The following is a 12,105-nucleotide window of genomic DNA, read 5'->3' on the forward strand; positions in this document are numbered from 1 at the left end:
CCTTGCACGTGTGTAGAGTGCCCTTATTTTCTGAACCAAAAATCGAGGCTCATGTTCTGATAAGGAATTTTGATGCTGCTCTTGATGAAAGAGAGATGCTGGGAAATATATTGAGATTCTGACTGTTGGAGTTTCTGGGATATTCTGCTGGTTTATCTGGGGATATCAGAACAAATATTTGAAATTAGGACTATGCTGGATAATTTGGAAAGTATATTCACCCATAGTACCTGCAAAATGGCTAATTCTCAAGGGCTAGGGTGCTTATTGCTTCCTTGAATGCTAAAGATAATGTACAGTGTGTTCTATTGAGGCAGTTCCTTTAGAGATCTAGGATATTCTTTTTACTGATTGAACTAGAGTGCACAAAATAATTTCAAATTAGTAATATTCAAGAAGGAAGCCTTGAATAGGGTGCATTCTGATTAGCAAGAATTTTTCAACTTTTATTTTCTTTGGCAACATCTGGCTTTCATTTTTATTTATCACATGGTAAAATTTTTCAAAAACAAATTTCTAAAGAGCTTTCTTACAATTTTGTTCTCAGTATAATGCCATTTCTTTTCACAGATTTGCTTGTAAATGCATCACGAAGAGGCATCCCAGAATGAAGAAAACAAGCAGGAGTGTTGGCTCAGTGCCTAAAGTGTCTGGGATAAGCAAAACGCAAACAGTAGAAAAAACTAAACCGGAAAACAGCTCTTCAGCATCTGCAGGAGGCAAACCCCTAAAGCCTGGAACAGCAGCGTCATTGTCAAAGGTATTAACATGGCAGCATTTGAATACACGATGGATTGTAGGAGGAGTGAATCTTACTATGTTTGATTTGTTAAATAAACGTTATTTGGGGTTTGCCCTCTTCTGGTGCTGGGAACCCACAGCCTTTGGAGAGTTCACCGTATGGTGGAGTTAGTTGGTGTGCTTGGTCTGTCTTTATGAACAAAACCAAATAGTAGGTCTATACGTGAAACAAATCATTGTGCACCTGCCTCGTGCACGGCTCTGTGCCGGTGTGAGCTGGAGGTAGAGTCTGCCTTCCAGGAGCTTGTAGAGTGACGGATAGAGGTGAGTCACACACACAGATAACCAAGATACTCGAAAAAAGTCAGATGACCCTGGAGAGCAGGAAAGCAGTGTAAGCAGTTTCAAGTAGGAAATACTGTTTCCAGCCTGGGGAGGTTTTATGCAAAGAACATGTGTACTTGGTGTTAAAGGATGACTGACAATAACATTCCTGAAACCCCTAGACAGGGGTTTTTATTGTCACTCACCCCCTTACACACCATAAACTCTTATTCTTTTTCTGACAACTGATCAGTGTTAATCCTAGTTAAAATTGGGTGATACTGATTTAGTAAGAGCATAACTAGTTTTCTTTACACTCCTTTAGAGGCCAGCTTTGCTCTTGTTAGTATGGGATAGTGATTCATTAGATCATGGGCTTCAGGAGCAGACAGACCTGGGCTTCATAGGGCTGTGGTCAGGATGAAATGAGGGAATATGGAAAAGTGGTTAGCACAGGGCCTGGCACTTTAGCAAGTGCTTAGTAAATGATAGGTAGCAGCATTTTTATTGGTTGGCTCTAGAAACTTTTCTCCAGCCCAAGATTGACTCCTGAAAGTAACAGTCTTCGCAAGGGTATTCTCAGTGTCTGTTGGTTTTGACCATCCAAGGGACAAGATGGCTCCAGGCCATTTTTCTGCTGGTCAAGTCTTAGATGTCATTGCACAGAGACTCACTCAGTCATTGTCTTCTAGACTTTCTTTCTTTCTTTTTATTTTTGAAGGTTGGCACCTGAGCTAACATCTGTTGCCAATCTTCTTTTCTTTGTTCTTCTTTTTCTTCTCCTCAAAGCCCCCCAGTACATAGTTGTATATGCTAGTTGCGAGTGCCTCTGGCTGTACTATGTGGGACGCTGCTTCAACGTGGCCTGATGAGCGGTGCCATGTCTGCGCCCAGGATCTGAACCAGTGAAACCCTGGGCCGCCAAAGCAGAGCGCGAGAACTGAACCACTCAGCCAGGGGGCGGCCCCCTCTTCTAGACTTTCTCAGTCTGGAATTCATTTATTTGTTCTTTGCTTGTTTGTTTTAGGGCTGTGGTGTTTTGGGTAGAAACTTTGATTTTATGGAGAAAACCTGGAGAGGGTTTTTGTTAGTCTGATAGGGAGAAACCAAGCACTTCCTGAAACATGATCCATTCTAAAGCCTTTTGTCCATTCAGGGCTTTGGTAGATCCTGGCTTAATTATTTTAAGAAGCATCTCACAGGAACAGCTGGTGAGGGACTTCCTTTTTTGTGTTGAAAGATCTAGCAGGAAATGCTGGTTTTTCTATTCTAGAGTTGTCAAAACTGAACCCAGACTTAGTCCATGGGCTTGTAGGTGCTCCCAGATTTCCTCCTTGCTACAGTCCTGACGAGCTGCTAGGTGTCATTCTGTGGCCTGGAGGATGGTACCAGGAGTAGACCTTTGTCCTACTTCTGTTAGTCTGAATCAACACCCTGACTTATTTCCTTGGCGGCAGTGCTGTTCCTCTTTCGTGTAAGAGAGCTGGCATTTTCTGCCCTAACTGGTTACTCAGTTGCTGGTGCTGTCTTCAGAGTAGAGTGCCTGTGTGACTGGGTGACCTGTTATTTACGTGACTGGAAGAACAGGTCGAAACATTGGCATTGGATGTGCACTACTGTCTTCCTTCTGTTGCCTCCTTGTCAGTGGCAGACAGTGTCTTTGAAGGTTTACTATGGAGTGTGCACTGAGCAGGCGTGTCACATCTTCGGAAGCTTGGATCCAGAGTTCTGGTAGTTTGGTCTTACACAGTAAGTACTTTCTCATTGTGAAGCAGAGCTGTGTATCTGCTGTGTGCCAGCACATGCCGGCTGTCCATAGCTTTGGCTCTGCTGTGTTGGCTGGTTTGCTTAAGTAGTTCTGTACGTCTGTGAGGAGTGGGGACGGTCATGGAAGAGGGGAAGCTATTTGGCAACACTTTACCTGGACTGGAGCAACTGCTTTTACTTAAGGGAGGAGAAGAAAAAAGTCTTAGAATAGAAAAGTCTTGAATAGAAATTGAAATAAGAAGACACAGAAGGAAAGAAGAAAACAGTGAAAATGAACAGAAAAATTAAAGTTTCGGGACCCCACAAACTTCAGTGTTACTTTCTTTTTCTAAGTTCTCATATTTCACTATGCTTCTCTAGCATATAGACAGCTCCCACAACTTGAATTCTGTAACTGTGATGGAGCAGTGATGATTAACCAGATGAACGAAGCGTTCAGCTCTTAATCATTTGGACACCACGCCACGTACTCATCCATTCGTGTGGACACCCACATGTGTGTGTCTGTCACCGCGCAGTATTCTCATGACTCTTTCCTTACAGTGGCAGGGTATGGGGATGTGCCTGTCTTTACCTCTCTCGTGTTAATTAGTATTTGAGGCTAGGTCTGGTTGACAGGCAGAGGAAAGGACCCTTTTGACCCAGAGCACCTCACGGCTGGTTGGAGCTTTTGTCAATATGAAGTGAAGCACTACTGCTGTTCACAGTGACTTTTTGGGGCAGTGGTTCCCCTCTTGTCAGTAGCTGTGACATCTGGCTTGGGGCCTTTGTGTGCTTAATTCTCCTGTGACACAGCCAGTAGAGAGGATTGTTTTCCATGTAGAGGTGGTCTCCTACCTGCCTGCGCTTTCCAGGTTTCACACACTGCTCAAGTGGTCATGCTTAATCCTGGTAGAAGTAATACACTTTTTCCTTGTACTGAGAAGACTTTTTTTCTAAAAATTGACAGATGGGAATTAATAAGCTTCAGTTACTAAAGTTAGAATCTCTCAAAATAATTGACTCTCGGTGACTTTGTGATCATACCTTTTCAGTGTCAAAGTTAGTTAACAGTATGATGGAGGAATCCATCTCTGAAACTTAAAAGGTAAAACTTCAAAACTGATCTTAAATTTGAGTTGAAGATGCAGACTGTGAAACGTGGACTTTACCTAGAGAAGCATAGGTACTTTGGTTCTAGTGTTTCATTATTTGTATGGAGGTTGTACTAAACGATTTGTGTTTTGCCTCTGTTGTTAAAAAGTAGGCAAGAAATCTATTCTTTCATCAATTTCCGTTTGGACTGTTGCTCATGGGGGATGTTGGCCTGTGGGAATGCAAATATATTAACAGAATTGTGTAACAAAAATGAAAAGAAATGGGAAAATTGCAGAGAGCCTGCAAGTAGCCTCGTGTAAAAGAGCAGCAAGTTGGAGAGTGCAGAGTTGTTTTCTGTTTTCCTTTTACTCTGTTGCCGTATAGCGCACATCCAGAGAGCTTCGCAGAGGGTCTGTGTTGAACTTAGTGAATCACCACAAAGTGAACATTCCCCGCGGCCACCACCCGGGTGGAGAAACAGAGCCTTCTTGGACCACAGCGGCTCCCTGAGCGTCCCCCTCTTAGTCGCTGCCCTTCCATCCTCTTCACAAGCACCTACCGTCCTGACTTCTAGCACCAGAGATTAGTTTTGCCAGTTTTTGACCTTTATATAGATGTAATCATACACCATGTTCTTTTTCTCCATGTCTGATTTCCTCAACTCAGTGAGTGATGTGGTCATGATACCCGTCCATATTGTTCCTATAGTAGTGGCTCCTTCTTTGTTGCTGATTACTAATCCATGGGATGACTACAAGTCCTTCACCTCTTCTGCTGTTGATGGACATCTGGAGTCTCCATTTGGTGACTATTAAGAATAATGTTGTTGGGGCTAGCCCCGTGGTATAGTGGTTAAGTTCAGCATGCTCTGCTTTAGTGGCCCGGGCTTGTGGGTTCAGATCCTGAGCATGGACCTATACCACTCATCAGCCATGCTGTGGCGGCAACCCACATACAAAATAGAGGAATGTTGGCAACAGATGTTAGCTCAGGCTGAATCTTCTTCAGAAAAGAAAAGGAGAGAGAGAGAGTGTTATAATCACTTTTATACGTGTCTTTTAGTATACATGTGTACCATTTCTCTTGGCTCTATAACTAGGAGTGAAATTACTGGGTCATGGGGTATACACTGTTCAGCTTTAATAGACATAAGGCCAAATACTTTTTCAAAGTGGTTACTAGTTTACACTCTTGATTTCTCCACATTTTCATTTTCACCATTCATGTGTGTGTGGAGGGAATCTGAAGTGGTTTTAATTTGCATTTACATTATTATTGATGAGATTAAGCATGTTTTCATCTTATTTTTTGGTGGACATTTAGATATCTTTATGAAGTGCCTGTTCAAATCACTTGCCCATTTTTCTAATGTGGTTTTTTTTTTTCCCAACATTTTTTTTGTGGTAACATACACGTAACATTTACCATCTTAAACATTTTTATGTTCAGTAGCATTAAGTACATTTACATTGTTGAGCAACCATCACCATCATCTGTCTCCAGAACGTTTTCATCTCGCAAACTGAAACTCTGCACCCAATAAACAACAACTCTCCATTCCCCCACTCCCTCCAGTCCCTGGCAACCACTGTTCCACTTCCTGTCTCTAAGTCCCACTACTCTGAGTACCTCATATGAATAGAATCATATGGTATTTGTCTTGTTGTGACTGGCTTATTTCACTCAGCATAATGTGCTTAAAGTTCATCTACAGGGCTTGCCCAGTGGTGCACTGGTTAAGTGCGCATGTTCTGCTTCGGTGGCCCGGGGTTTGCCCCTTCAGATCCCAGGTGTGGACATGGCACTGCTTGTCAAGCCATGCTGTGGCAGACGTCCTACATATAAAGTAGAGGAAGATGGGCATGGATATTAGCTCAGGGCCAGTCTTCCTCAGCAAAAAGAGGATTGGCAGATGTTAGCTCAGGGCTGATATTCCTCAAAAAAAAAAAAAAAAAAGTTCATCTGCAGTGTAGCATGTGTCAGAATTTCCTTCCATTTTAAGGCTGAGTAATATTCCATTGTATGTACACACTGCATTTTGCCTATTCATTCTTCCATCGATGGACATTTAGGTTGCTTCCACCTTTTGGCTATTGTGAATAATAGATGTGAACATGGGTGTTCAGGTCTTAGAGACCCTGCTTTCACTTCTTTTGGGTCATATGGTAATTGTGTTTTTAATTTTTTGAGGAACCACCATACTGTTTTCCACAGCAGCTGCATCATTTTATATTCCTGCCAACAGTGCACAAGGGTTCCAATTTCTCCACTTCTTCACCAGCACTTATTTTTTCTGTTTTTTTTTTTTTTTTGAGGAAGATTAGCCCTGAGCTAACGTCTGCTGTCAATCCTCCTCTTTTTGCTGAGGAAGACTGGCCCTGAGCTAACATCCGTACCCATCTTCCTCCACTTTATACATGGGACTCCTACCACGGCATGGCTTTCCAAGCGGTCCTGTGTTTGCACCCAGGATCCGAACTGGCAAGCCCCGGGCCGCTGGAGTGGAACGTGCGCACTTAACCACTATGCGACCGTGCCGGCCCCATTTTTTTGATGGTAGTCTTCCCAAAGGGTATGAGGTGTGCAGTGCCTTTTTTGGTACTGATTTGTAGTTCTTTACCTATTCTAGATGTTGAACCTTTTGTCGTTTATACATGTTGCACATATATTCTCCCACTCTGTGTCTTCTCTTTTTGTTTCTTTAATGGTATCTTTTGATGAATGGAAGTTCTTAATTTTAATAAAGTCCAGTTTGTTAATCTTTTCTTTATGGTTAGTTTTTGTGTGTGTGTATTTTGCTTGTAAAATTTTTACCCATCCCAGGGTCAAGAAGATAGTCTCCTATGCTTTTTTCTAGGAGCGTTATTCTTTTACATTTTATATTTAGATCTTTAATCTATCTGTAATTAATTTTTTTCTTTTCCCCCCAAAGCTGCCCAGTACATAGTTGTATATTCTAGTTGTGGGTCCTTCTGGTTGTGCCATGTGGGATGCCGCCTCAGCATGGCCTGATGAGCAGTGCCATGTCTGCGCCCAGAATTTGAACTGGCAAAGCCCTGGGCGAACAAAGCGGAGCGCACAAGCTTAACCATTCAGCCATGGGGCTGGCCCCCTGTAATTAATTTTTTAAAAGGTTTTTATTGGGTCTGGCCCCGTGGCCGAGTGGTTAAGTTCGCACGCTCCGCTGCAGGCGGCCCAGTGTTTCGTTGGTTCGAATCCTGGGCGCAGACATGGCACTGCTCATCAAACCACACTGAGGCACCATCCCACATGCCACAACTAGAAGCACCCACAACGAAGAATATACAACTATGTACCAGGGGGCTTTGGAGAGAAAAAGGAAAAAATAAAAAAATCTTAAAAAAAAAATACTGTAGACTTTAGTCACAGCTAAAAAAAGAAAGAAAGGTTTTTATTTTGAAAAATTTTTAAACTTAAAAGTTGAAGGACTAGTACAAAGAATGCCAGTATACTCTTTGCTAAGATTCCCTACGTGTTACCCTTTTCTCATGGCTCGTCATTTTCACTATAGACATACGTAACAGATCGAATTTTTTTCTGGAACTGTTTAGTGTAAATTGTAGAGATAATGCTGGTTTACTGCTGAATATTTCAGTGACTATTTCAGCATTTCCTAAAGAACAAGGACATACTTTTTTATAACCGTAGTACTGTTACAAAATCTAGAAATGACATTGATAGAATGCTAGTATCTAATCTATAGACATCAATTAAATTTTACCAGTTGTCCCACTGTACATTTTAGCAAAAAAGAAAATTTTTTTCTGGTCCAGGATTAAATCTAGGATCATGAATTCCCTTTGGTTGTTACACTCTTCATTCTCTTAAATTTGGAATAGTTCCTCACTCTTGGTCTTTTATGACCTTGACATTACTGAAGAGTGTAGGCCAGTTTATTTGGTAGACTGTCATCCAACTTTGGGTTTGTCAGTGTTTCCTTGTCATTAGGTTGGGGTTATATGTTTTTGGCAGTAGTCCCACAGAAGCCACGTGTCCTTGGCGCTGCGTTTTTGAAGGCACATAATATCAATCTACTCCATTCCTAGTGATGTTAACTTAATTTGGTTAAGGTGATGTCTGCTAAGTTCCTCCACTGTCAGATTACTGTTTCCTTTTGTAATTAATAATTATCTTGTCAACAATACTTTGAGACTTTGTGAATATCTTCTTTTTCATCAAACTTTTGCCCTAGTTTTAACAATTTTTGATAATTCTTTCCAGGATCAATTACTACTATGATTTTTCCAAATGATAATTTTTTAATTCCATCATTCCTTCTACATTCATTAGTTGGCATTCTACTATAAGGAACAGTTTTTACTTTTTCTCCATTTATATAGTCACTTATATTAGTGTGGATTCATGGATTCTTATTCAGTGAGCTATAAATTTTTAGCATCTTTATTTTGATGCTCAGATTGTCCCCTATTTGTCCAGTGGGAGCCCCTTCAAACTGGCTCCCGTATCTTTTTGACATGTTCTTATTATGTTTTGAGCAATTCCTTAATTTCTGTCCTGATAAGTTTTGTACTTTTCCAGCCCTGCCCTAGAATCAGCCTTTTCTTCAAGGAGGCCTTGTTCCTTTTAGTGGAGGATGGAACTTAAACCGTCTGGAAGCCAGTGTGCTCATTGCTTTTGAGTCTGTTGTTTCTAAGCCCTCTCAGTGGTCAGAGATAGAAAATACAGACACACACACACACACACACACACACATGCATACATATCTGTATCATATCTGTATCAATTTCTGTGTCTCTTTCTCTTCATACATATTAAAACCTATAAGTTCACACTGAGACTTCCAGTTCCAGTTGATGTACAAGGTTCATAGGACCCTTTCCATTTTCCGTAATTGTGATCCTTTTTCCAGCAGTGAGAAACCTGGTTTCATTACCTATAATATATTTACTTATTTTCTCAATCCTAGAATCTATAGAAAATGGTTAGAGAATTGCTCACCCATACCACTGCAAAAAACAAATCTATTAGTTAGAGGTCAAAATTTACACTTTTTTGTCTTTGTCTTGAGAGTTTGAGGATTTATGATCAAATCACTGTGTACCAAAGATATTTGGATTGCCCCCCCATTCCCACCCCGTGTGGATATGTTGTTCATTTGAAATGCATTTGGGCCCCTTTGTTCCTACTGTGTTCCATTTTAGGTTTCCCGCAGCAGTGTTTATTTTATTCATTTGTGTATTGCGAGCGTGTGAATCACTGCCGTGGTTCTGTAAGTCAGAACTGTGTGAGAACATGTGCTGAGAAGTGCCGCTCCCCTCCCCCGTTCCTCCTTACTCTGTCCCACCCACCCCTTGGAGGTAAACAGTCTAGTGTGGTTTTTGTTTGTGCTTCCTGTGTTTCTTTTTGCATAAATGAGCATGGATATTTTTTATTTCCTCTTTCTAGAAGTTGGCATAATTAGATATACTTTTGCACGTTGCTTTATCTTACTTAATGTACTCTAGAAATCTCTCCATACCAATTTGTAGAAATCTTTCTCATCCTGTTTAATATTTCATTGCATGGATGTACTATAGTTTATTCAGCTACTTTCCCATGTATGGGCATTTAAGGTGTTTCCAGTATTTTGCAATTAAAAATGCTGTAATGAATAACCTTCTGCATATGTATCTTTGTATGATTGGAGGTGTGTCTTCAGCTTAATTCCTAGAAGTGAGACTTTAATTCCTAGAAGTGGGACTTCTGGGCAAAAGGTAATTGCGTGTGTAGCTTGTTAGGTGTTGTCTGAGTCTTCCGTAAGACTTTATCAGGGTGCATTCTGAGGAACGCCTGCGAGAGTGCCTGTTTCCCCACGTCCTTCCCAGCAGAATGTCTCCTGCCTTTTCATTTTTGCCAGTTGGGTAGTGTGAAGTGGGGTCTCTGTTGTTTGATTTTCATTTCTCCTACTGTGAACTTGACTGAGCATCTTGTTTTGTGTGTGTGTGAATTGATTGTATGTGATTGTTCGTTTTGCTCACTTTTCTGTGTGGTTTTTTACCTTTTCCCCCTAGTTTTGAAGAGTTCTTTGTGTATTAGGAATATTACCCCTTTATCTATGAGATATTGCGAATACATCCTCCCAGTTTCTCATGGTTTTTTTTTTCTTATTTTGCTTATGATGATTTTTTTGGCCATACAAAAGTTTTTAGAAAAATTTTTAAGGTTTTAATTTTTATGTAGTCAAATTTATTAATTCTTTGTTTTATCATTCAGGATTTTGAATCATAGTTAGAAAGCCGTGAAAATGATTTTTGTTATGATGTGAAATAAGACTCATTCATTTTTTTCCCCTTTATGAATATATAATTAACCTAGCATCATTTTTTGAAAAACTGATTTTTTCTGCACTGCTTCTTTGGTAATCGATCAAGCGTTGATACATGCAGTTTCTTTCTGGATTCTGTTCTATTCCACTGGTTTATTCATGTGCCAGTGCTGTACTATCATAGTAATTATAGTAATTGCAGAGTTCTTGATTTGATGCTCTGATGTATGTTTAACTTTGCCATTACCCAAAGGTTGACTGTGAACAGAAAAGTGTGACAGTTAAGCCACTTATCACATGACTGTGTAGCATGGTTTTCATATGTAGTTATTGTGAAAGGAAAGAATACCTTATGGAGGAAGAAAAATTAGTTCAAAGATAATTTTAGTTTTTATTAACAGAATATAAAAGATGATTTGAAAATGTAAGAGTGTGTTGAGTTTACTTTTCATTGCTGGATAAGGTACAAATTGACAGGAAGGAGATGTAACTTGATTTACAATTTTTTTGAATCACAGTTGATGACCAATTTCATTAACAGAATCTAGTTTTAAAGAATATGAACGAACAGTCCTTAATGATGAATGCAGTATCCCCCTTCCTTGGTATATAACCTAGATTTTTCGTAATGTAACAACTCTGAATTAGCAAAGCTTAATTCTGTTTAAGTTATTTAAAACATTAATCATTTTCCTGCCTCTTTTTTAGTAAGACAGATCGACCTACCTAATGGTACATTTTAACTTAATTATACAATAGTATATTTTAACTTTCATAATTGAATGACGAGAACAATCTCCTCCATTTCGAGTCACTGACATTTAGAACTGGAAGAATCTTTAGAGCTTAGTTATTTATGAACTATTTTAGTTTGTAGAAATGAATTTATCATGATTATCTGAGCATGGCTCCAGATAGAAAGCGGTGTAAGTCAGTTGGTTAACTTATGTCTTCACCTTAACAGGACAAAACTTCTTGATTCTTTTATTAAAAAGTAGGGCTTTTTTCCCCACAGATCTTTAACTCCTTTGTGTTCTTTCTCATTTCTAGAAGTGAAAAACAGATTTCTTCAATATTTTTCTTAAGTAATAATTTTATACCCAATTTAATTATCCAGAATGCTTGTTTTTTTTTAAAAGCTCATATTTTTTCAGTCATATTTATAAAATATAAATAAATATTACAAATGATCTTTCTCAAGCAGTGTGATCATTTAGGCTTACTCTCTCCCTAACCATAAAATCTCTAGTTTTTTATTTATTAGGCCTTAAAAAAGTCTCCTTTCCATTTTGGCTTAAATTAAACTACTGAAAAATACATAAAGTAAGAAAATAAATTTCAAAATAATTTCTTGTAGATATTGGCTCCATCATTGAATCGCTTCAGAGCACTGAAGATTATTTCTGACTCCTAGTGATATTTTTTCTTTTTTTTTTTTGGTGAAGAAGATTGGCCCTGAGTTAACATCTGTTCCAATCTTCCTCTTTTTACTTGAGGAAGATTGTCCCTGAGCTAACATCTGTGCCAATCCTCCTCTGTTTTGTATGTGTGATGCTGCCACAGCATGGCTTGATGAGTGGTGTGTAGGTCTGTGCCCAGGATCCGAACCCACGAACCGGGGGCCACTGGAGCAGAGTGCGTGAACTTAACCACTACGCCACTGGGCTGGTTCCCAGTGATATTTTTCTTTAGAAATTGCAGGATGGCATTTCCTGTGGCGTTATAGAACTTTCCTGAGATAGCCCATGTGATATTGTTCAGATGATCCCTATTCATAAGCCACATCCTAGATGGAAGAGTAACGATGAGGCTGTCTTCACTACTTCCCATCCCTCACTAAATCTGGCACATGTGGGCAAACAGTGGCTTCCATAAAATTGTAAATGACGTATATGATTTTCATATTTTAA

General features: G+C 39.7%; 1 protein-coding gene across 8 annotated transcripts in view; it reads left to right on the forward strand.

Annotated features, from left to right (window-relative positions):
• Positions 1–12,105, forward strand: part of SPECC1L (sperm antigen with calponin homology and coiled-coil domains 1 like) — a 136,066-nt gene that overhangs the window by 27,460 nt on the left and 96,501 nt on the right. For 7 of the 8 annotated variants that reach the window (XM_070628189.1, XM_070628193.1, XM_070628188.1 and 4 more), the window contains one exon: positions 571–760. In XM_070628189.1, coding sequence (XP_070484290.1) covers positions 608–760 — 153 coding nt within the window. In that variant the 5' untranslated portion in view covers positions 571–607. Of the gene's footprint in view, positions 1–570; positions 761–2,336; positions 2,815–12,105 lie in introns of those variants that run through there. The other variant, XM_070628194.1, reaches the window with a different exon arrangement.

The sequence above is a fragment of the Equus przewalskii genome, chromosome 7, assembly GCF_037783145.1.
Source record: "Equus przewalskii isolate Varuska chromosome 7, EquPr2, whole genome shotgun sequence".
Classification (NCBI taxonomy): domain Eukaryota; kingdom Metazoa; phylum Chordata; class Mammalia; order Perissodactyla; family Equidae; genus Equus; species Equus przewalskii.